Source organism: Mustela putorius, unplaced genomic scaffold (assembly GCF_011764305.1).
Source record: "Mustela putorius furo isolate JIRA1106 unplaced genomic scaffold, ASM1176430v1.1 tig00003845_pilon_pilon_pilon, whole genome shotgun sequence".
NCBI lineage: Eukaryota > Metazoa > Chordata > Mammalia > Carnivora > Mustelidae > Mustela > Mustela putorius.
In genome coordinates this window covers 21007340-21032950 of record NW_025421998.1, presented here as the reverse complement: position 1 = coordinate 21032950, position 25611 = coordinate 21007340, and the positions used below count along the sequence as shown (strand labels likewise).

At 42.0% G+C, this 25611-nt stretch overlaps 1 protein-coding gene across 4 annotated transcripts in view; it reads right to left on the bottom strand.

Annotated features, from left to right (window-relative positions):
• Positions 1-4908: 4908 nt before the first annotated feature.
• Positions 4909-25611, bottom strand: part of SLC26A5 (solute carrier family 26 member 5) — a 53848-nt gene continuing 33145 nt past the window's right edge. For 3 of the 4 annotated variants that reach the window (XM_045089696.1, XM_045089694.1, XM_045089695.1), the window contains 15 exons: positions 24821-24987; positions 24098-24262; positions 21783-21935; positions 20470-20552; positions 15710-15857; positions 14421-14534; positions 13012-13089; positions 12229-12324; positions 11894-12000; positions 10768-10837; positions 9711-9803; positions 8657-8764; positions 7801-8001; positions 7142-7196; positions 4909-5570 (listed from right to left, as the gene is read on the bottom strand). In XM_045089696.1, the coding sequence (XP_044945631.1) occupies positions 5386-5570; positions 7142-7196; positions 7801-8001; positions 8657-8764; positions 9711-9803; positions 10768-10837; positions 11894-12000; positions 12229-12324; positions 13012-13089; positions 14421-14534; positions 15710-15857; positions 20470-20552; positions 21783-21935; positions 24098-24262; positions 24821-24987 (1823 nt within the window). In that variant the 3' untranslated portion in view covers positions 4909-5385. Of the gene's footprint in view, positions 5571-7141; positions 7197-7800; positions 8002-8656; positions 8765-9704; positions 9804-9944; positions 10130-10767; positions 10838-11893; positions 12001-12228; positions 12325-13011; positions 13090-14420; positions 14535-15709; positions 15858-20469; positions 20553-21782; positions 21936-24097; positions 24263-24820; positions 24988-25611 lie in introns of those variants that run through there. The other variant, XR_006609600.1, reaches the window with a different exon arrangement.

The window sequence follows — 25611 nt, the reverse complement described above, 5'->3', positions numbered from 1 at the left end:
CTTTAGAAAAATACTGTTGTGATCTTTAAAAAATTACTCTGTCAACATTTTAAAAAGTGACTGGATTTATAAAAACTTAATTTCCACAAAGCTCAGGCTTATTCATCACATAAAGTGAAGTGAAAAGCCTGGTATGCTTTTTCTCAAAGGCAAGATAGATTTTTGAGATGCTTAGACTTGATCAAATCCAAGTCAGTATGCTGGCAGGTTACCCGCTATAGGGCTAAGCATTTGAACATGTTGGGATTTGAGGGGTTTCAAAGCCATCGCATGCATTTTGGTTGGCTATATGGAGACTTAAGGCAGTGTTTTTATCAGTTCTCTAACCAGCTCTTACCAACACTCAAATTGTATTATCAAGAATCTAAGCATAGTGAATGCCCAAGACATTCCTGAAAGATACACTAAAATGGACCAACAGCATTTTTGCACTCAAAGCACATAGGCTCCCACCAGGGAGGTTATTTGATTTTAAATTTTAAGTTGATTTACTATCTTTAAAGGGGCAGACGTTATAGATAAAGCCTTCCCTACCCCGTACCCTATCTTCCCTCTCCCTCAGCCTCTCACAAGGGCATATGCAAGCCCACCCCACCCACCCCCCAAAACAGAAAAACACACCTACGCACTCCAGGGCAGGTTCTTTGCGTTTGTTACCCTCTCCTTCATTCACACGTGAGGGCAGACTCATTTTCTCAAAACGTACCTTTGGAGGCAGGCCCCTCCTTTCTCTGTTGAACAATTAAGAATACAGGATCAAACCACATGGAATGGGTATTTTAGATGTTACCTGAAAACCACAATGAGCTACTCCCAGGGCTTGTAGAGAATTCCTACCCTTTCTTGTTTCTCTTGAGTCCCACTACTGATGAGACTGGAGATTGGGATCCCACAGTAAGCTGCCAGATACTTTACATAGAGTCAATGTCTGTGACATGAATTCGTTTCCTGGGCCCTGGTTCGTAATTATTTTCAAACATACTCCATCTACCCCTGAGGCAGAGATCAACCACTGTTACATTGTGTAGGATCTGAGAGAGACAAAGAGCTGCTCTGTGTGGGACTTCCTGAAGGCACGGCTTTCCCATATTGTTGTAAAATAAGACTAGCCAAGTCTGGTATTTGTCATTGTGGATTATGCCCATTCTGACAAGGCATTAAGACTGAATATGAACCAGGGCTGAGTAACATAGAAAGCATGAACTAGTAGCTATTAAGATCCAGAAAAAAGAACCTAGAGGCATACTTAAAAGAGCTCAGGAAATTTTCTAGTATATTAAATAACTTTCAGTAAAACATGCCAACATATTCACATAGAAATAAAACATCTTGGAAAAGCACTCATATTCTCAGAGTCATACTGAAACAAAAACAGATTTCCCTTCGGTAAGACATGAATGCTTTTTATGTACATGGTAAAATTCTCAAAATAGGTTGAAAATTAAAGAACAAAAAGTTAAGTACAAATGGGTTAGATACAGGTAAATACTATTTTTGTACACTGTTTTCAATCCATAAACAACAAGGCTGTTAATATCTACCACGCGCACGTGTAAAGCATTTGTTGAAGACGGTTGCTCAGGTATATGCAATGAAGTATTTCAAAATATTGCTTAAAATTCTTAGTTCTACTTTAGTGGCTGAAATGGTGCAGGTCCTTTTACAAAAACCTCCACTAAAGCTGAGGTCCTACAGCTAAGTGCTCTTTCAGAAGGCAGTCTGTATCTGAATACAGATGTATCTGATCTTGTGGGGACTGCAAAAGAAGTTAACTGGATGTGAATCTGATTTCACTCTAGATCTACATTAAGAACTGATTAGAAAGGAGGGGTCTACTTTGAATTAAATTAGTAAAGCTACTAAGAAACCCAACAGTTAAGCCATAGGTTTTGGTTGGAGAAGACCCATGCTAACATAGTTCTTTCCTGGGATCTGACCACTTTTCTCCTGGCAGTGTTTTCTTCAGGAAAACTAAAACAAGAAGTCATTATGAAAACGTTAAGAAAACCGACTATTAGGAGCGCCTGGGTGGCTCAGTCAGTTGTGTGTCTGCCTTCGGCTCACTGGGACTGAGCCCTGCATGGGGCTTCCTGCTGAAGGCAGGAGCCTGCTTCTCTCTATCCCCTGCTCTCCCCCCAACCCTGCTCATGCTCTCACTCTCTCTCTCTCAAATAAATAAAATCTTTAATAAAACAAACAAACAAACAAAAAAAAACCAAACCCTGATTACCAGTAGGAAATCTCAGCAGAGGAGGCTTTAGGCATATTTGTGCTTTGATTTGGAATAAAGCAGTAGTTGGAACTACAAGAGTAAGACCTTTTGAGGACAAATTGGCTTAAAGTTCTCCCCCACTCCTTTTGACAACTTTAAGAGTGCTTGAAATAGGCATTTTACTCACTCACAGGCTTAGAAGAATTAACTGATAACTTGTATGGACTTCCGAGGAAGATATTAAATTATACCTAGGAGTTACCTCTCTTAAATAAATGGCCTTTAAGTTTACTTTACTATTACCAACAACAAAACTTCTGGTCACAGCTGTGAAAATTTGAACCCCCAAAAGAATAATTAAAATGAACTGAAGAACATTAAAACTATAAAAATTTATGAGCCTGGGGCCCTTGGGTGGCTTAGTTGTTTAAGTGTCTGCCTTTAGCTTGGGTCATGATCCCAGGGTCTTGGGATGGAGCACCCCCATCAGGGGTGCTGAGCAGGAAGCCTGCTTCTCCCTCTCCCACTCGCCCTACATGTATTCCTTCTCTGTTTCTCTGTCAAATAAATAAATACAATCTTAAAAAAAAAAATCCATGAGCCTATAATTACACACAAAAAAAAGAGATATAAAAGGACCTAATTTGTCATCATCTGTTAAACCAACTCCTTACTTTGAAGTTAATAATTAAATGGAAAAAATAAAATGTTTAACCTGCCTTCCCAGTAAAAGATGCATTTAAGGATGACCAAATAGCTCAAGTGGAAGAGAGAATAGTTGTAGTTTATAAAGAAACAGGAACTAATAAATGCTGAAGAAATGAGAGAAATGGAAAAAAAAATTAAACCTTAATAAAATTATTGATTCAGGCAAGGATTATTATTAGATGTTAAAATCCCTAAAGGGCTAATGGGGAACTGGGCATTCATTCAATGCCAAAGGAGCATCATATAGGCAACTTACTAGTCATGGACGGTAAAGTGTAAATGGGGAATTAGACTGTCCTGTTAATCCGGTGATCTACCTTAGCGTTGTTAATGGTGGGTCAACTAGGTAGTTTGTGTTTTCTAATGTGAAGAGATTTAAAGCATATGTCTGATAACAGCAAAAAAATTCCAGCAAAAAATGTTTTATTTCAATCCATGAAGCTTTTAGATATAACTTTTAGATTACAGGTAGTTCAGGAAATAAAGGGACAGGAGAAATCACATATTGAAAAATCAAGATGGGATTCTACAGGACAACTGCCCCAGTCTCTTTAAACAACCCAATGTCATAAAAGGGACTATGCTGGATTAAGATGGACCTAAGGGACTTGAAGGGACATGACCAGTTGTAGTGTTGGTCACGAAATGGGTACTAGTTTGGACAGACCAACTACAGTTGGTTAACTACAAATTTGAGGACGACTGGATATTTGAATATATGGTCTGAGGTGAAAGTATTCTGGAATGAGAAAGCAAGGAATTTTGATTGAAAACAATGGATTATAGAGCACTGTTGAATATGATCTTCCTTTGGTTAAAAGAGGAAAATATATACACACAGAAAAAGATGTGGAAGGAAGTGCATTAAAGTGTTAGTGATAATCTCTGAGTGGTAGCAATATAATTGTTTCTTCTATTTTTTTCTAATTTTTTGGCTGTTTAATAATCAAAGGTTGTTTTAAAAGGACTTCTAGAAAATGGTGTGCTTGCTCCTTCTGTTAGATAAATCTGATTACAAAAGTCCTATAAATGAAGTATAAGAGTAAGGAGCCACTACCCACCTGGGGACAGCATATCTGATTTTTAGGTAAAGTAGTTAAAAGAAGTAACTTCTTAAGTTCTCAGTTTATAAAGGTAATACTGAAGAGTAACAGAAATGTCACTGCACACAAAATGAACTATTGGGACTTCATCAAGATAAAAAGCTGCACAGAAAACTAAAAGGCAACCCATGGAATGGGAGAAGATATTTGCAAATGACACTAGAGATGAAGGGCTGGTATCCAAGATCTGTAAAGAACTTATCAAATTCAACACCCAAAGAACAAATAATCCAGTCAAGAAATGGACAAAAGACATGAACAGACACTTTCCCAAAGAAGACATACAAATGGCCAACAGATACATGAAAAAAATACTCCACATCACTTGTCATCGGGAAAATACGAATCAAAACCACAATGAGGTACCACTTCACACCAGTCAGAATGGCTAACATTAACAAGAGGAAACAACAAACGTTGGAGAGGTTGAAGAGAAAGGGGAACACTTTTACACTCTTGGTGGGAATGCAAGCTAATTCAGCCACTCTGGAAAATGGTCTGGAGGTTCTTCAAAAAGTTAAAAATAGAGCTACCCCATGACCCAGCAATTGCACTACTAGGTATTTACCCCAAAGATACAGATGTAGTGAAAGGAAGGAGCACCTGCACCCCAGTGTTCATAGCAGCAATGTCCACAATAGCCGAACTGTAGAAGGAGCCAAGATGTCCTTCAGTAGATGAATGGATAAAGAAGATGTGGTTCATTCATACAATGGACCATCACTCAGCCATCAGAAAGGATGAATACCCACCATTTACATTGGAGTGGCTGGAACTGGAGGGGATTATGCTGAGTGAAATAAGTCAAGCAGAGAAAGACAATTATCATATGGTTTCACTCATATGTGGAACATAAGGAATAGTGCAGAGGACCACAGGGGGAGTGAGGGAAAACTGAATGGGAAGAAGTCAGAGAGGGAGATAAACCATGGGAACCTCTTGACTCTGGGAAACAACCTGAAGGCTGAAGAAGGTGAGGTCGGTAGGAGGATGGGGAAACTGGGTGATGGGTATTGAGGACACGTGTTGTGATGGGCGCGGGGTGTTAGACGCAACTAACGAATCACTGAACACTACATCAAAAACTAGGGATGTACTCTATGTTGGCTAATCGAATTTAAGTAAAAAAAGTCACTGCACGAGAAATGCAGACAAGAGGACAGTTTTTCTTTGAAATATTCAATTAAAAAAAAAAAACCCACAAGTAAGATACATCTTTCTATGCGTCATTCACCCTCCAAATCAAGCCTTGACTACTGATATTTACCCTTAGGAAGAAAAAACTAGTGTCTAGTACTTAAACTGTGTAATGATGAGTCATTTCACAAGAGGCGCCTACCCCATCCCAGCCGAGTTCTTCATCTATGCTTCGGCCGTGGCGTTGGGCTCCGAGTCCTCCTGGGGAGGGAGAACCGAGGCCTCCTGCTCAGCGAGGGCTTCCCGAAGCTGGCTGCCGAGCACCGCATCGTGAATGCTGTGGAACAGAAGCTCCTTCAAGGCCGGGTTCTCAAAAAATCGATTCTGAGTGAGGTCGTTTATAACTTGGGCTATAAAAGAAGAAAGGAAAATCAGTCCACACTCTGGGTATCCATCTGGACCGTTAAAAAAAAATGAGCACTCTTCTACAGTTTAAATATTATAATGATAGAGTAAAAAGTGTCACTCCAATCCTGTCCCTATGAAATCACAACCCAGTAGTAGCAGGAAACTATTTTCTGTTTTTTTTTTTAATTTCAAATTTTTAATTCAACTTGTTCTTTGAATTGTAGTTGTTAACATATATGGTAAAATTGGTTTCAGAAGTAGAATGTAGTGATTCATCCAGTGCTCATCCCGACAAGTGCGCTCCTGAATGCCCATCACCCAGTTACTCCATTCCCCTCCATTATGGTTTGCCTTCTTCTCTGTTTTTATCTTATTTTATTTTTCTTTCCCTTCCTCTGTTTTATTTAATTCTATATACGAGTGAAATCATATGGTATTTGCCTTTTTCTGACTTATTTCACTAAGCATAATACCCTCTAGTTCCATCCACATCATTGCAGATGGCAAGATTTCATTCTTTTTGATGGCTGAGTAATATTCCAGTGTGTGTGTGTGTGTGTGTGTGCGTGTAGTACACATCAGTATATATATCACACCCACACACATATCACATTTTCTTTATCCAGGAAACTATTTTCTTACATATTCTTTCAGTAGTTCTTTATGCAAATATAAGTAAACATAAATATATGTTTTTATTTTCCCTTTTTTCTTACCCAAAAGAATCTCCTTAGCATTTTACATATATAAAATTCTGGATTTTTAAAAATTATTATTTTTTAACCACTACATGGTATTCTATTGTGTGGATATATCCTCATTTATTTAAGTGGTCCCTTTTCTTTGACACTTTTTTCCAGCCTTTTTTTATAGACAGTAATCCGTTTCTAGAACTGCTTTTAGATGGTCAACCACATGTGCGTGTCATTTTGAGCATGTACAGCTCACTGCTGGATTTGCTCGGTTAAAAGGTAAAGTGCATTTGTAATTGGGAAAGGTAACGCCACTCTGCCCTCCGCAGAGGCTGTTCCTTTTTTGCACTCCTGCCAGCAACGTCTGGGAGTTCCTGTTCTCCCACGGAGTGCCTACAGCACATGCTGTCGGACATTCCTCCTTTTTGCCATCCTGGCGGGGGGAAAGCGATGCCTTTGTATAGATTTCATTTGCAGGTACAGTTTCAAATAAAATTTATTATGAAGCAAAAACAGCAGGCATTGTCATGGAAAAACCTAAATGATTTTACAGAACTATGTTTAGGGCTGCCGTTAATTACTAAAAAATGTACCAGCCCAGAACAGTGGTTGATAAGCTCCTCCCCTCCAAGTCCAGGTCAGGAGGCCTGCCACCACAGCCCAGGAGAGGGGTGTGTGAGCGACTAATTCCAAAGCTAGCTTCAAAGTGATTTTCAGAAGAATAATTTTCTTTTTTTCCCCTTCCCTCCCCTGAATAATTTTCATTTCTGCCAGAAACTAAAATTCAGGGAAACTAATTCCAAACTTTTAAAAAGTTATTAAAAAAAAGAGAAATGAACCCAAAATGTTAAAACTTCTCCCCATTCTAGAAGCGTACTCACCGCTGCATCCTGCTAAATACACATAAATACCGACATCTCCATATTCTTTAACAATCTGTAATAATGTTGAAATAAAGTTTAGTTTCTCTCGACTCTGGGCCTGAGGCAAGTCTCTACCAGTCTGTACTTAGTGACACAAGTCTCTAGTGCCTTCACCTGAGCTATTTCGCTTTGGTAATTACACATCTTTGAGCTAAATGTTTAAAACTAATTTTGTATTTCTCTTAATTTTCATATGGATGGTGATCATGAGGGCAATCAAAGAATTCTTTTTGAGTTTTATGTAGGTGTAATAAAGGGGTTGGGGTACTGATTGGTAAAAGAATCTTCTTGTAGAGCTATCCCCTGACATATTCACAAAGAACGATGGCAGGAATGTGCTTTGGGTTGGGGAAGGGGCCAGCGGGTGGGGGGGTGGGGGTGGGAGGCTGGGGGGTTTGGACGCAGCATGACTGCCCACGGGCTGATGAGCTGTGGTGGGCCTCGTTACACCACGCTCTTTACTCTGGTATGGTTTTGAAATTTTCCCCAGTCAAAAGTTGAGAAAAACAAAAAACTCAAAGAAGCATTTTAAAAGTTGAAAGGGGACCCTAGTTCAACTCTCTGATTTTACTGACAGCACAGAGCTACGAAAACGCCTCATCTAAGGGGATGCTTACCCCAGCCAGGGTTTTCACGCCAACAGAGTCAATAAAGTTGACCTGCGTGAAATCCAGAATGACGGTGTGAATGTTCTCCCCGGGGGGCATAAATCGTTGCAGTTCCTCAGGGAATGTGTTCTTGATGACTATCGGGGGATATTTTACTTCATCATTCTCTTCTTCAGGCTTTGTGGCATCTTCTCCGTCTACTTCTGCGTCCTGTCAATGGGTAAACCAAACCAGAAGTCTATGAACAGCTCATGTGTTGGTTCTGAGAGATTTATATGGGAAAGTTAGTCCCCGCCCTCTCAAGCCCCTGACTCCACCAGACCTCTTCTAAAATATCTGCCATATCCCCACCTTGTAATGGGACAGAAAAAGGATGTGTACATAATATTCAGTTTTGGCTCAGTTTCTTTTTTCTCTTCCTCCTCTTGGTTTTGTCCAATGAAATCCACTCTCCTTAGTCATCATATCCAATTTCTGCTCACTTCTAAAACAGTTCCGTTAACTTCAGCATGGCCGCAAGTTACCACATGCTTGAACAAAATCCAGCCTTTGAGGTTGTTTTGTTTTTACTATCAGCTGACTGAATCTCTGACGCAGCACCCCGGTACAACTTATTAAGGTACTATTGTGTGATCTGTATTTTTTTTAAAACAATGTTTTCTGGGGCTCATATCCCTACCTTTCTCAGAAGCATTCTCATAACTGACCTTACCATGTATCTTTAATATATAAAGGGTAATTCGATTGTTTCTAAGCTTTCCTTTTTTAGGGGCTTCCTGTTGCATTAAGACTTCAATCACAAATGAAGGTGGGGGGCGGTGCAGATCAAGGGAAGAGGGAAAGCTACAGCTCCAAGACCACTTACCACTTTGACAACTGTTGCGTTAGCCACATTTGCATTTCCAACTTCCTTAGCATACTTCTTCATGGCCTTTCTTCTCGCTCCCATTATGACTGCTGGGTTCACTCCTGTCTTTACAGAAGAGCAATCCGTGCAAAATCATTCTTGGTACCCAGGAACCCACCCCAATGCAATACATTTCAAATCTCCCCTGTGACTGTTTTTGGAGCCAAGTTATCACCCCACCTCGTGCTCTATCTTTCCCTCAGGCACCCTGAGCTGAGCAACTCCTTCATTAAAGAAACATGAGTAACTCTCCTTATCCTAATGTGCATTTAGCAGGATGCAGCACGGAACACCCTAAAGTATCAAAGAGAATTTTTAAAGGAGTACTTTTCAAATGTACTCTCGGATACTTTTTTTTTTTTTTAAGATTTTATTTATGTATTTGACAGAGAGGGAGAGAGACAGACAGACAGAAAAAGGAACATAAGCAGGGGGAATGGGTGAGGGAGAAGCAGGCTCCCCTGCTGAGCAGGGAGCCAGATGCGGGGGTATCCCAGGATTCTGGGATCATGACCTGAGCCGAAGGCAGATGCTTAATGACTGAGCCACCCAGGCATCCTGTACTATCAGATTCTTATATTTAAGAGACTCTATGGGTTGATTGGGAGGTTTTCTTATATGCTGGGTGGTGTGGGGTCCAGTTTTAATCATGACAAAAGGAACCCACATGATCCGAAAAGTAAGACACCTAAAATTATTTTTTCACTCTTTTTCTTAAAAAAAAAAAAAATTTTTTTTTTTTTGAAAAGGTAGTAGGTGTCTATGATAAAAGAGAATGACTAGTGGTGTTAGTGGTGTTGGTTGTACAACAAGGTGGATGTACTTAATTCCATCTGCTGAATGCTGAATTTACTGAAAATGGTAAATTTTATGCGTATTTTACCGCGACAGAGAGAGAGAGAGAGGGAGAGATAATGAATAGTTTAAAAGGTGTATCAAGACATTTAACTGTCCCTCACATTCCTGTCAATCCACAGGTCCCCTCAAAAATAATCAATTTCTTGGGACTCACCTTTCTTTTCAAAGCACTGCTATACAAGTCGCTATTTGCATAATAAATTGGGGCATTTATTTGGAATATTTTTATTCCAGGAATTTCTTTCACCTAAGAAATAAAATGTTAGTGAATTTAACACAAGGAAATATTTCAGAGTCAAAGTTGCACCCGCCTCCCTCCTCTAACCTGAAAGAATCAATGCAGAGGTCCCGAAGGCCCTGTTTAGATAAAATCCCATCCCTAGCCTACCTACTCGTGCCCTGGAGGAAGGAGGTCTGAGGAGAAAGCCTTTCATATGCACATCTTCACATTCCTTTTAAGAGTCTTTGTTTCATATTCACCATAAAACACAAAGAAGGAACCGAAAACTGTTACAGCAAAAAGAAAGCAAACGGGTAGGGAGGGCAGGTTCATCCCTGGAATGCAGGCAGGAGCTGAAATAGACCCAAGTTCAACAGAGTGAATGCTTTAACCCAGGAGCCTGGAAGAACTCTAGAAGGCAGCTTGGAAGTGACAAACCCACCACAGAATTCTTTAGAGGGAGGAAGAATGAACAAGCTAAATACCGGTTTCATTTCCCAGTAGCTTATTGTGAGTCTGAGAATTTCTTCCCAAACATAAAGCAAACCAAAGAGACAAAGCTAATTTTAAAAGGTTTTATACAAGTCTTCTACATGCCCCCTAAGGAGAGTCCAAATCAAGGAATTGCACAATTTTGAAGGTGCAAAATTGTGCGTGCACAAACCATCCTCTTAGGTTCAGTATTTGGTAAATATATATTTTAATTGCAAGAATATCTATTTATCCTCAATAAAGAAAGAGGGAAAGTAAATATTAGGAAGTTGAGTAATTAATGTAGAGTATAAACTCTAAAACTGAATCCAGACAGTAAGTTCGAGTTCAAGCTTTTCATTCTAAATGGAACACCCCTCCTTTTCAGCCCCACTTTTTGTCCATCGTAAAAATGATAGTCAGCCGATCCCATGACATGCTTACAAATATTTATTTTTAATTTTTTAAAAGATTTTATTTATCTGGCTTACTACCATTTAAAATGAGAAAAAAGTCCTACCTCTTCATATGCGTCGATATCGATATACACATCAGTGTCAGGAAGCTGTCCAAGGACTTTGTAGCTGGGACTAAAGACAGAGGGACAGTGTATAAAAATGCCATTGCCTCCAGGCCCCATATGTGATTTAAACAGGAAGTTGCAAAGTTTACATGCCATGTATGGACTTGCTAGTGAGCTCAGGAATATTCTTTGCAGAGAGCTTCACATGGATCACATTCCCAGGGCCTTTCCTGGCCTGCCTCCACAGCCTGCCCCAGACACACACAACACACACATCCACACACTCATCACACATACACACACACCTAACACACACAATCTGGTTAGAACAAAAGACCTGGGCATTTAAAGATGGGAGCAGAAGTGAATGGTGCAGAGTTCAAGCCATGCCAGGGAATGTGTAACTCCAATTCTCATCCACTCAATAGAATTGTCTTCCTACTCTCATTCTAAAGCAGGGGAAGAGATCTTTCTTTTGGTTTCTAATAAGAGGCTCTGACTCCTAGGGGTGGTAATCAACTGAAGGTATGGGAAAAACAAAACAAAACAAAACAAATCTCATTAGCTTAGAAGAAAGTTTTCTTAAGTTTGGTTTGAATAGATTTTAAACATTAATTTTCGAGAGCCCTCCTCTTTTTATAGGATAATGTGGCTCAAACTGGATTCTGTAATAATGACATATACTAATACTTAAGCACCTTGTATTCCCTTATTATATCCTACACATGAGGCTTATTCCTGCTGCTGTGTGGATAAGAAACTGAGACCCAGTGGAGTGAGTTGCTCAATGTCAGAGGGATGGGCAAAGCCAGAATATGGCTCAAGGTCTTTGATCTCACATTCCATGGACTTGCTATAATGCCCTGGTGCTTCTTAACAGGTATGCACCAGGGCTTTGTGTGTTAGAATATATGGTATGACTGTGAGCTGTTTTTCTGGGTGAATTCCTTCAAAAAGCTTTCACAGAATACACCCTATATGTCAGGGATTGGACTCTAGGAATATCCCCTTCACAGACAAGATGCTCCTGGTCTTATGGCATCTGTCAACAAATAGAATATATTTAAAGTCAACACTGCAATTCTAGGCAGGAGAATGACATCCATCCCAGTTGTACACTCACCTCTGTGTTCTGTAAATCACAGTCAGCAGAGCTATGATCACAGCTGTAATCAAACCATAGTCCAATCCCAGGAACAAGGAGGAAACAAAAGTGGTAAGCCAGATGGTCTACATGAAAGACAGAAAGCTTTATGTAGAATCACGTTAAAAATTTCCTAAGGGGGGGGAATTTCCTAAGAGTCAGTCTTTCTCTCTCTCTCTCTCTCTCTCACACACACACACACCCTTAACCTTGCCAGACTACATACCACATATAACAAATGACTATACTAACTTCTCTTTCTTACGTTTTTACAGCACTCATCCACGTGTCTCAATGACATATTTGTTACTTACCAGTTCTATTTTGCTCGTTCTCCAGAAAAACGGGAGATCTGCGAATTGCATAAACATTCCTTTCAGGTTGACGATCACAATGGCTGACAGCACAGCCTGAAACAGAGCACATCACACATGCATCTCCTCTCGTGGCAGCAGAGCCCCCTTTGCTGGTTCCTCACTGTCCTCCCACTGCCTGCCCCACGCCCTGTGCAGGTCTTGCACGCAGCAGTGATGCTACTTTGGAGCCATGAACACCTGGATCTCCAGGATTTGGTTAGCTAAAATGGGCCTTGGAAAACCAGGCTTATAGCCTACTAGCAAACCTGCATGGTGGTTAAAAGGTTCAGAACTAAGCTTGGTACTCGAGGAATTATCTCACCTGTGGTCTTCTTACACTATGATTTTCTCCACTCTGTATCGTCCCTCATCTCTGCTATATTAAACAGATTGGCAAACACTTGTCTTCAGAGTAAAGGTCATCTCAGATTTTTAATGGAAGTACAAGGTCATGGAAGATCAAAGAGAGAAGGGACCTTGGAGATGAGTCAGTCCAAACCCCCACTTTGCAGATAAGGAAGCTCAGACCCAGAGATGTCGAGACGGCTTTCCCAAGGTACCAGACTGTGGGGCAGGGCTGTAGATTGTGGAGTGGGATCTTGGTCCCAGCCTTGGCCCTTTCTCATACCACTGTGCTAGGGTTACAGTAAAAACCCATGAGATGGCCACAAAAATATAAACAAACGAAATAGCACAATCTCTACACATGGAAACACTTCACACCAAGTCGCAACTATGCACCTGGGGTAATGATTCAAAGAGGAATCCGGTGGCTAATATGACCAGCAGAATCATTAGTGAGGCCAAACAACCTGCAAGCTGAATGAGAGAAGACACACGGAAGGGACTTTTAGTTTTTTGATAATCACTGCGGGAAGATCAAGAAAATACGGATTCAGGCAACTCATCAAAGCCACTATATAAACCTTTAACTCCTTCCCACACCTCTTTCTCAAGTTTTGTTTTCTCTTACAGCTTTTATATAGAGGCTGAAATGATTAAAAACTCTGACAGAAATGCCCTTGCCTGGGGTGAGAGAAAGGCGATGATGACCCAAGACCCACAAGGACCAGAAGAGTCAAAGGAGACTCTGCTGTCCAATGTGGTAGCCAGTAGTCACGTGAATGCTGGAACACCAAAAAAATTACATTTAAAAAAATTTTTATTTTATTTTTTTCGGTGTTCCAGCATTCATTGTTTATGCACCACACCCAGTGCTCCATGTAATACGTGCCCTCCTTAATACCCACCACTGGGCTCACCTAACCCCCTACCCTTCTCCCCTCCGAAACCTTTGGTTTGTTTCTCAGAGTTCACAGTCTCCCATGGTTCATCTCCCCCTCCAATGTACCCCAATTTACTTTTCCTTTCCTTCTCCTAATGTCCTCCCTATTGTTCCTTATGCTCTACAAGTAAGTGAAACCGTGTGACAACTGACTCTCTGCTTGACTTATTTCATTTGGCGTAATCTCTTCCAGTCCCACTCATGTTGATATATAAAAGTTGGGTATTCATCCTTTCTGATGGAGGCATAATACTCCATAGTGTATATGGACCATATCTTCTTTATCCATTCGTCCGTTGAAGGGCATCTTGGCTCTTTCCACAGTTTAGCAATTGTGGACATTGCTGCTATGAACATTGGGGTATATATGGCCCTTCTTTTCACTACATCTAGCTATTACATTTTCAAAATCATAATTAAATACGACACAAAATTCAGGTCTTGGCTGCATTTCCCACATTTCCAGTACTCAAAGGCCACATCTGTCTAGTGGCTGGAATATCAGCTGATGCAAAATAGTGAACATTTCCAAGACTGCAGAAGGTTCTACTGGACGGTGCTGGCATCCTGACCATCCATATCCAGCCTCAGGCTCTCACGGCAACATCCCTTTCTGAACTCTGAGATTCACCAGTAGCAGGCAGTGTTGTGTAATTCTCATTTTAACTGGAGAATATACCTCTTCCCTACAGATTCAGTACCTGTGACTCACTTCAACCATTCATGCCTTTCTCTGATTCACTACACAGCTCACCGGAACACCAGGCTTCAGACACAGTGGCTTTGTTTGGGTTCCGAATAGAATCAAGGGATTAAAACTTAGCACTCCAAACTACCAGTCCTCAGAGGCCAGTTGTATACACACCTGTGTCTTCCCTCCAGTTCCCTCCTGAACAAGGCTTCGAGACAAGGAGCATGAAATGGAGAAAGTCTGGAAGAGTGAGCCAATGGAATTGCACAGTCCCAGGGCAATGAGCTCCTTTTCCATGTTGAAATAAAGCACATGAGAGGTCAGTCACTCTTCAGGAAAAAACAGGCATGATGGTTCATTTAAGACACATGCTCTGTAGTAGCTGTCTCTTCATTCTCTTTCCAGAGACAAGAGGTTTTTTATTAGCATGAAAAAGACTTGGAGCTTTTATTCTGTCAGAGGCCAAAGCTGCACTCACTACCTACTCCCCCACTTTTCCAAACACACTCTCTTACACAATTAATAGTTTTTTTTAGTAAAAAGAAATCTGTAGCAAAAAGGGACAAACTATTTTTGTTACAAGAGAGTTATTGGTGTACAGAACTGTTGGCATCTTCTACATGCTTGGACTGTTCTTCTTCAAGGAGCACAGGCCAGTGTCCTCTTGGGACCTATGGGTGAGCCCTGCTCTCATGGCTATCTCTGACTGTCCTAGTTGGATCACTGTGTCTGGTGGGAATGTGGAGCATTTCGTCTTCTCTTAGAAATACACAGTGTGTTAAAGGATTGTCATGCCAAAATTATGGCGCATGGTATTCAGATTAAATATCTTCTCTATAGATAGATTATAAAAGGAGGTAGCAGGCTATGTGGGGGCCTCAGTCAGTTATGTGGCCAACTCTTGATTTTGGCTCAGGTCATGATCTCAGGGTCATGAGATCGAGCCCCACGTTGGGCTCTGTGCTGGGTGTGGAGCCTGCTTAAGATTCTCTCTCTTCCTCTCCCTTTGCTCCTTCTCCCATCCTTCTAAAAAAATTTTTTTAAAAAGAGGTGGCAGAAAACATAATGTGGAGTTTGAGTGACAAATCACATATCCAAGTTTAATGAACCAAGAAAGTCTTCCCAGAAATAGTTCTAGAAAAACATTTGCTTCTCAGGCTGTGAGCTTTCAAAAAAATAGGGATAACATCTGTTGGTGTATGGCAAACTGAAAGCCTCCCATCAAAGACTACCTCTTCCTAGCAGGACCCCTACCTGTGATAGGAGGTAGGACAGTACCTCAGTGCTCTGATGATCTAATGCACATAAATAATGAAAAAACTATAGTGTTTAAGAAATACATGTTTCTAATACCTCCAACATCAAACTAGAAGTTCTTCTAACAAGACAGAGAAATTCAAATCGGTTTGCCTTCTGTGATTATACCATAATGAAACACCTGCAGGGAATGAATGATTTTTTACCTGATTGCCATCAACCTGGTAGCCATGTTTATTTGCCAAGGTCTTGGCCATTGAGATGGTCACCGAAAAGCCAACAATGGCTATGGCAATGGCATCCACGTACACGAGGTGGAAGAGGCTGGTGTCCGGGTTGGCAGGAGGCAGTAGCCTGAAAGGTCAAGCTAACTTTAAGCCAAGCATTGTGACCACTGGGAAGAGAACATGCAGCTAGCGGGGGGCATTTCAGAACAGCATCACCTGCAAATGAGGCAATCAACACTTCGATACTTGTTTGCTCTGGTTTGGCAAAAAGGAACACCCTCTTTGACACATGGGGATTCTTTTTAGGTCCCAAGCCTGGAGTACTGGCTTCCTACCTGAGTGGGTTATCAGCAGACATCAGATGCTGTTTTATTTAGAAAAGGAGTAACCCCACACCTCCTGACACCCTGTATAGCAGGTGTAAGTAAGACAGAGAACAGGAAGAAGAGAGGGTCAGCGAAGGGCTCGGATGGCACAAGACATCTGAACCAAAGTCTGAGGGCAGGAAGGGTGTTCAGCAAGGGCTGTCTTAGAGGAGAACTGCTATCCAGACTGCTCCCCTGTGTTATTTCAAGTATAGACTCTGCTTCCCAGGGTCCCTTTAGGTGAATTTCTAACATGGGAAAGGAACAATAGAAGATGATACTCTTTGGGTCTCACCTGGTAGTTCTGGAAATCTGGAGGGACCAACGGGGAACCCAGTTTTTGTGGTCCATTCTCATAGTTTGGGACCCTTGCCCTAAAGGAACAGAATAGAGATTCCCCTAGAATGGTATGGGGAAAGGGGCACTATGGGTTTTCAAGGGCACTTGATTCAATTCAAGGCATTGGGCTACATAAACGTCAATCAATTTACATACCATATTATTCTTTTTTTACAATAATAACCATTTATTAGGTACTTCCCCTGTGCTAGGTTCTGTGCTTATTTATCTCTGACAGCCCTGTGAGCTATGTGCCACCATGTTCCCCAGTTTACAGAGGAGGAAGACAAGGGATCGTGAGACTAAGCAACCTGTCCAAGGGACAATGGTTCAGGTACAAATGGGCACCAGTACAACAGAAAGGATGAGGAAACTGCCTCCCTGGGCCTGTTTCTCCAACTGTGTCATGTCACAGTGACACAGGGGGTGTTTTGAGTTCTGGAGTTAGAGAAAGATAGGGGGAGAAGGGGAAAAAAAAGAACCTATATTAAGTTAAGCCTACGTCTCGTGCTGTATGCTTGCCATATGTCATCCCATCTGTCCTCACAGCAATCCTCTTTGCTAGGTGCCATTGTTATCTTAATTTATAGGTGAAAAAATGGATACTTGCAGATGTTAAGTTATTTTCTTGAGAAGGAGCAAGGAATCCAGCCCAGGAGGTCTGCCTGCAAAACTTATTGTCTTTCCCTTGTACTTTGTCGCAGAAGTTTAGCTGGGAAGGAAGCCCGAGCAGCAGATTTGGGACCGCAGAAGAACAGGAGAAAAGAGTATATACTGGAATGAGATAAGGAAAGTAAACCAAGAAAGAGGATGTACTGCCATGACTGGCATCTTTAAGAGTCAACTGCCACTTTCTGGACACAGTCCTGTGTGTGTTATTTGTGTGTATACAGATGAGTGTGGTAGTTTGCATTCAAATATGGCCGCCAAAGTTCCTCCCATGCATGTATGGGCGGCTCCTCCTGCATCTCGGGGAGATCTGATTCCCCTCTGGTGAATCTGGGCTGGTCTTGAGATTTGCTTTAGCCAACTGAATGTGGGCGAGTGAGGCTGTATGAATGCTTTTAGCCACCTTGCACCTTCTGCTTTTCTGTCTTGTTTCCCTGAGTCACTACATAAGAGTCTGGCTCTCCTGTCAGGGTCACCATGTCGGGGGAGAAGATGCCAGCCAGCCCTCCACCCGACGTATCAGACATGGGAGTGAAGCCCACCAGCAACACTCTCAGACATCAGCAGTGGCCTGAGAGGCCCCAAGTGACAGCAAGAGACCACTCAGCTTCCTACCTGGACTGTGGATTGTGAGCAAATAAATGGATGTTCTTGTAAGTCGCTGTTTTGGAATTACCTGTCCTTTGGCTGTAAGACTCAGGGATAACGGAAATGGTATGATTATTTGTAGATGGGTGGTTAGGTAAGCGTTACATGTTTCCTGCTTGGTTTTGGGCAAAGTTCCAGAAAGGGGAGCCAGGTTACAGAAAGGTACAATTTTTTTTTTTTTTTTTTGTTTTTTAAAGGATGGCTCTCACACATGGAGGAAAAGCAACATATTTGGGTACAGTGCAATAGGGAAAGGAAGGTACTGGGTAGAAACTGTGGTGAACTGTATGTGAAGTTTTTTTTTTTAATATTTTATTTATTTATTTGACAGAGAGAGATAGAGATCACAAGTAGGCAGAGAGGCAGGCAGAGAGAGAGGGGGAAGCAGGCTCCCTGCTGAGCAGAGAGCCCGATGCGGGGCTCGATCCCAGGAACCTGAGATCATGACCTGAGCCGAAGGCAGAGGCTTAACCCACTGAGCCACCCAGGCGCCCCTGTATGTGAAGTTTTAAAAGGAGAAATCTAAGTCTAAGGATTCACATTTAATCCAATTATTTGTGATTACTGAATATAACTGTCTTTTGGATCTAGTCAAAGACTAATGCTTGTTTAGCACATGACTAATTGTTAGAGACCCAGGTGTGAGGTAATGGAAACAGCAAGCAACTGAGCGTCGGAAGACTGTATTCTGGGTCCAGGCTGGGACTCACCGGTGAGCCACTAAGCTGCATCCCCATCTCTCAAATGTCACCTTCTCTGATAGCCTACCTCACACAGCAACCCAGCCTGACCCTATCCCTTGCTGGCTTCCCTCTTCTTCACAGCACTTTTCATTGTTCATTCTCCCCTGTCCCCTCTCCCCCTCCCAACCCCCTACTCCTCTGAGGGCAGACATTTTTTGTTTGCATGGCTGCCTTCGTTTTTAACTGCCACGCTCCCGGCACATAATAGGCATTCAATAAACATATGCTTACATAAAAGAAACTCCTTATTGTGTAAAATGGAGATAGCATATACGTCAAGAGTGTTATTGTGAGCACCAATGGAGATGGCGGGTATAAAAGTATAAGTCCAAATTGAAAAGCAAGTGTTACTACTGGGTTACACTTTTACATGGAATCATAAGTAACACGTTCATGACAAGGATCCCTTGTTCTGAAGTGGAGTGCATGTTTCTTCCTTCAACACCTGCTCTGGGGTGGGGGGTGACCTCTGGCTTTAAGAGGAACACCTGGCCCTATGTTTCCCAGGAAAATCTTAGGGCCAAGGCTTGATGCCATAGGTCAGGTTCATCCATGCCCAGCATCTGGGCAAATATCTGATTTTGCTCATCTGGAGAGAGAAAAGAGGGTGGCAAGACGAAGAGACAGTACAAGAGACAGAAAGACAGAGACACACAGAGAGATACAGAGATAGCCAGAGCATGTCAGAGAAGAACAGAATGAGGTGGCTATGAGAGGCTCATAGTTATTCTAGCTTCCTCAATCATAGAGAGAATAGTAAAACATTTTAAAGGTAGAGTTAGAGAAAAGGAGATCAATAAAGAAAAGAGGACTTGAAACTAGAAAATCTGTTGAAATAACACGCCACAGAACGTCCAACTGGCAAGTCTTAAACACTTCCAGGTGATCACTCCCAGCTGTAACTTCGAAGCTGCCCCCAGACAGGAGTGATTGCTGTGCTAACCTGATGGCGGAGGAGACTGAGGCTTTAAGGGGTAAGTGCCTTGCCTGAGGTCACACAGATAATAAGCCTCAGGCTAGATCTAGGTATTTTGGCCCTTAATTCCTATGCCATCTGAAGAGAGATTTTAAAAACCAGCAAGTGCTAAGCAACAGGAAACAAAAGAAAACACTACATACCACTATTTGTGGGACTGTAAAACGGTGTAACCACTCTGGAAGAAAGTATGGAAGTTCCTCAAAGTGTTAAAAATCGAACTAGCCTATGATCCAGCAATCCCACTTCTGGGTATATATCCAAAAGAATGCAGGCAGGGTCCTGAGGATGTATTTGCACACCCATGTTCACAGTAGTAATATTTACAACAGCTAAGAGGTAGAAACACCCCAGAGGTCCATGGTTGGGTGAATGGATACACAAAACGTGGTGTACAGACATTGGTGACATTTCATTCAACTTGGGAAAAGAAGCACATTCTGTCACTTGCTATAGCACAGATGAAGTTTAAGGATATTATGTTGAATGAAATAAGCCAGTCGCAAAAAGGCAGACAGAATTCCACTTATACAAGGTACCATGAGTACTTAAATTTATACAGAGAAAAATAATGGTGGTTGCCAGGGGCTGGGAGGGTGAGCAGAAGGAGAATGGAGAATTCTTGTTTAATGGGTATAGAGTTTCAGATCTGCAAGATGACAAAGTTCTCAGGACCCATTTCACAAAAATGCAAATATACTTAACAGACTGAACTCTATACTTCAAAATGATTAAAATGGTAAATTTTTTTTACAATTAAAAAAATTCCTCCCCCGCTCTCTGCCTGCCTACTTGTGATCTCTCTCTGTCAAATAAATAAATAAATAAAATCTTTAAAAAAAACAATAACACTAAAACCCCCCAAAACTCAAAGCCTCAGCTATTTGATATGTAGGGAAAAGAAAAAGAGATTTTAAGAATACTAAAGCAGGAGTTAGAAACAATAGTAAATCTACTGATTATTCAAGTCACACTGTTAACTTAAAATGGTTTTCCTACCCCAGAGGAAGTGTCCCAACGACATCCACGTTGTACGATTCTTTCAGGTTAAACCCAGCTGAAATGCCAGTCCCCATCACCACCTAGAACAGACACAAATCTGAATGTGCCTTCATAGATGAAAAGTCAACTGCCACTACCATTATCTATTCTCACTTTCAACTTACAGTTTTAAAGAACAGAATTATAGTTAGCCTCTAGCATTTCTAACTGCTCCTGATGGCCCTTCCCCCACAAAATTAGAATGGTCTCTACAGCTGCCTTGTGCCTGGCGTTCTTTCCTCTTAATTTTGTTCTGTTCCCTGCTGAGGTGTCTGGCCGGCTGACTGCAAAGAGAAAGAGCCATAAAACCTTCCAAAAGTTGCCTCTGCCTCTCTAAGATGGCAGGAACAAGGGACGCTGGAGGGTGTATTGTGAGGGGGATGTACCAACGGCATGTCAATCCTTCCACTGACCCGCTGTCCCCACCAGCTGTGGTTCAAGGCCTTGGCTAGCCCCACAGTGGTCTCCCACCTCAGCTACACTCAGGGTCACAGATTGCCTCTGTGCATGAGCCTCCCTGGATGGTCAGATTTAGTTGACGTGTAAGTATAGCCCTTACTGACATGTGACGGAAAAATAACAGAAGGAGAAGCAAGTTCCTTCATCTTGAAGAACTACTGCTATTGAACTTTCTGAGTGGGTCATCCAGGGGAGGAGGGCTGGCCAGGGCAGCGAACCAGTCCTTACAGTAGTGGCAGCTGCAGGAAACCAATGATAAGGTAACATTAGTAATAAACCATTGTGGTCATTTAAGAACATAATAGAATATACAGTAGTTCATGCCATGTGCATTATTTTTACAATAGTTCCTAAGTTGCGAGATGTTACTATGTATTAACTACTTAATGCATTAACTACTTAATACTGTTAGGTATTTCTTTTGGCTTTGAAGAGCCAGGAACCAACCAAGAAAGTCTGGGAACGTGTCTCTTGATCTTTTAAAAATGGAAATAGCCTCATTTTTTTAGGTTATTAATGTTGTAGGTGCTCATTATAAAATAATTAGACAATAAAAATTTTGAGGAAGAATAGTCTCCCATAATCTCAAAGATAATTCCTATTACAATTTTTATGGATGGCCTTTGCCTGGATTTTAAAAACCATCTCTGTCCACATTTTTCTTTTAGCGTATTTGTGAAGGTTTCCCTTGACACATTCTAACCTTCTCTTGACAGAACTGGGAGAAAAAACGTAGCACTCCCTGTTCCTGCCCTGTCCAAATCCCTCACCAAGATAGCCAGGTGTTTGTGGCAAAAGTTGACTTGACTTACCGCAAAGAACTCTAAAGGAATGGGTGCCGGCAATTTCTCTTTAAATCTCTCATTAAACTCCTTGCCACCCAACAGCAAACCAAAAACCATCAGCCCGACGCCTAGAGAACACACGTTGAGGTTTTTAACATTCTGCAACACAGCAACTGTACTCTGTAACACAGTGAACATTGGAGGTTACATCAAGCAATAGCCCCTGGACAGACAGACACACTAGTGTGCTAATCCACCCCGGCCATCCCATCACCTTGTATTTCTAGTGAAAAGTTCCCAGACTGAAATCTCTCTCTCCCACCGATTAGGAGGCATTTTTACCCAGTCATACAACTTTATAGTTTTAATTCTTTTTTCTTTTTCTTTTTTTAGAGAGAGAGCACCAATGAGCGAGGAGGGGTGGGGGAGAGGGAGACAGAGAATCCCAAGCAGATTCTGTGCTGGGTTCGATCTCATGATACTGAGACCATGACCTGACCTGAAATCAAGAAAGAGTCAGACACTTAACTGACGGAGCCACCCAGGTGCCCCTGTAGTTGTAACTGTTATCCAACAATCTTATATTACAATGTTCTGAGATCTGGTAATGGCTCAATGTAGTTTTATCATATTCAGAAAAGTACCCCTTAAGCTGAGTCCCAAGCATGAGGAACGATTTGGAGTTGATATCAGCAAAATAATGCAAAGATAAATATACAGAAAAGCTTTTTGGGGGTGAAAGAGGGAGAAAGAAGTCATGGGTAGCAGGTGAAAAAGCGAACAGCTCTACTTCAAAGGCAAGAGCGTGCTGAAGTCTGGGTGAAGCCCAGGAGAGTTAGAAAAGAAAGTCTCCAGGGCGTCTGGGTGGCTCAATCAGTCAAGTGTCTGCCTTCAGCTCAGGTCATGATCTCAGGGTCCTGGGAGTGAGTCCCAAATCAGGCTCCCTGCTCAGCAGGGAGTCTCTTCTCCCCCCCCCCGCCCCTCCCCACTGCTCATATTCTCACGCACTTGTGTGTGTTCTCTCCCTATCACAAATACAAATAAAATCTTAAAAAAAAAAAAAGAAAAAGAAAAGAAAGTCTTCTACTTTTATCTTAGGGTTGCAGCCTCAGCACTCCAAATGTGGTCAGTACTCATGTGGCCCCTAGACAGTGGGCTACACTGAGCTCAGGCTATACACCTTTGCCTGTTGATGCCTAGAACACACTCAGGGGCTTATCTGTTCTATTTCCTTTGTGACAAGGCACAGAGAGACATCTCCGTGTAGGAAGCTACTATGGGAAACAAAGAATTTAGTTATTTAGGGCATGTTCCTACAGTTTGATCCCATTCTCAACCATCAAGGACTCAATGTAAATGTCACTTCCTTATAGTGACTTTCTTAGCTCCCTAATCGAAAGGTCTCCCTATTCAACTTCCACAGCTGCCTGTACCTTTCCTCCATAGCATGTAACACGGTTTGCAATTAATTACATATTTGCCAATTAATGGTTTACTATCTGCCTTCCCATGGGACCTGGGGTCCACAAGGGCAAGGGCCGTATCTGCTCACTCACTGTGCCCAGCGTGGTGAATGGCACACAAACACCTGCAAAGGCCATCGGTTCTTCTGCCCAACACTAGCCTTAGCAGCATCTCAGAACTTTTGATATGAAGCATTTGACTGTCATTTGATTTTAATTATTTCATAACTTCTTCTTTAGAATATTTAGAACTAGGTTTTTTGTTTTCCACAGGTATGGGGGTTTTAAAGCTATATTTAGTTATCGGTTGTTAATTCTACTACATTGTGTGAGGAAATAAGGAATTTTTAGAATCTGTGATCAGTTTTAACATCATCAGTTCTTATCATTGTTCCCTATGTGCCTGCAAATAATTTATATTTTCTCTGATTCGGGTGCAAGGGTCGACATAGACTTTATTAGATTCAATGGGTAATCGTGTTGGTTAAATCTTTTATAGATTTACTTTTTTATTTTTTGGGGCCTGCTTGAGTAAGCAGTTTTAGAGACAGGTGTGTTCTCCTGTGATGCCTTTAAATTATGTCAGTTCCCAAAGAGAACATAATTTGGTCTAAAGAAAAAGCAGTCTCTTCAGCTAATTGGGTGAAGGTGAGGTCACCAAATAAAGGTCTGATACAAAATTCCTTGTGAGGTAGCGCCTATTAATAAAACAGGACTTTAAGGTTCAATTCCCCTTGTAGGGTTCTCAGAAAAGTCTTAGAATAATGAGATCTTTTCCATTTTAATTCTTAGAAAAGTGAGTCTTAAAGGTACAGAAGAGAAGAGAGGAAAGTAAGAAGGCAGAATGAGTACCAGGAAGTCAGGAAGCAGCTTACTTACATACACCACTGAAAAGATCCCACTGTACCGCTTTGTTTTCACTCCAAACAGGTACTTCAACATGGAGGTGAAGACGTGCACAGCTGCCGCGGTGGTAAAGCCCCGGACCAGGGGCTCGGTGAGATAGATGGCCACAAATCCGAACCTACAGACGCCTAGGCAAAACTTTTTTTTTTTAAATGACAAAGAAACAAAGAAGTCACGTGATAGAGCAGGAGGTGAAAAACCAACAGAAAACACACAAGTTGTTTCCAGACCACTTTCTAACACTACAGTCTTGCCTCTGCAGCAGTTAAGCAGGTCACAGGTGAAACACAGGTTAGAGAAAACAGTGGAAGTTTGGGGGCCGCTTGGAGCCTCATGGAGCATGGGGCACACTTGTACTTTCCCTGTTCCTCAGAACTGGGCGCAAGCTGAGTCAATGTCACCTCCTCTTCCTTCCAAGTGGGTAAGAGAGACCTTTTTCGCATTACTAATCAAATCTGCTTTAAACTTTTCTTGCTTTTGGAATCTCTAAAGGGCCCAGCTGAAGCTTGCTAGCTCCTAATAAATACGCACTTCAGGAAGGCGTGCAGCGGGACTGGTGTTCCTGGGTGCGCTGAACCCTGAGCCCTGGACCTCTGCCGGCTGGACCCTGCCCACCATGTAGACCAGCCATGAAGGCTCAATAGAGATTTATGAAATGGACAAATGGGAGCTCACTTCTCCATCTGCGAATATTACCTGGATGATTCCCGAAAGTAAGGTCACAGACATGGCGACTTTCACCCTCAAGGCGTCTCTTGCTTCCGTGCCGTTGGTTGCATTTACTCCTCCTGGGATGACGATATCATCTGGTACTAATCGGACTGCCACACCGCCAATCATCAGGCTAATCACAGCAAATGGACCTGAAATAATGAAGCATTAGTTGAGGCAATCATTTCCAGCGAATCTCCCGTGGTTGTTGCCGTTTTTCAAGGAGACACAGGTGAGGTTGATAAAATTGCCCCACTCTCCGTCAGCCTTCTGCCCCCGGGTTATGTGTGAGCTGTGTATGTACAGATTGTATTCTCTAAAAATGGCCACGATAATACCTTCCATCCCATGGACTCTTCTAGAACCTGGACATCCGCCGATGACGAGGTAGTCTGATTTCCTCTCTCCTTGAATCTGGGTGGGCTTGTGACATGCTAGTCACCCAAAGAATGCAGCAAAAGTGATACCGCGTGGCTTCTGAGACTACATGACAAAAGGTGAAGGTGGCTTCCATCTGACAGATGCAACACTTGCATGTACTGTGGCTGAGCAAGCCCAATTAGGACCCAGTGGAGAGAAGGATGGAGGGAAAGGAGGGGAGAGAGTAGCTGCTCCAGCTCCCCCTCTGACTCTTAACTACCTGACAGAGCCTGAGCAAGAATGGCTCAAGTTGAGCGCTTCCCAAATCCTGACCCACAGGAACTGTGCGAGGTAACCAAGCAAACATCTGAAGCTGCAATGTTTGGGGGGTATGTGTTACCTAGCACCAGACATCG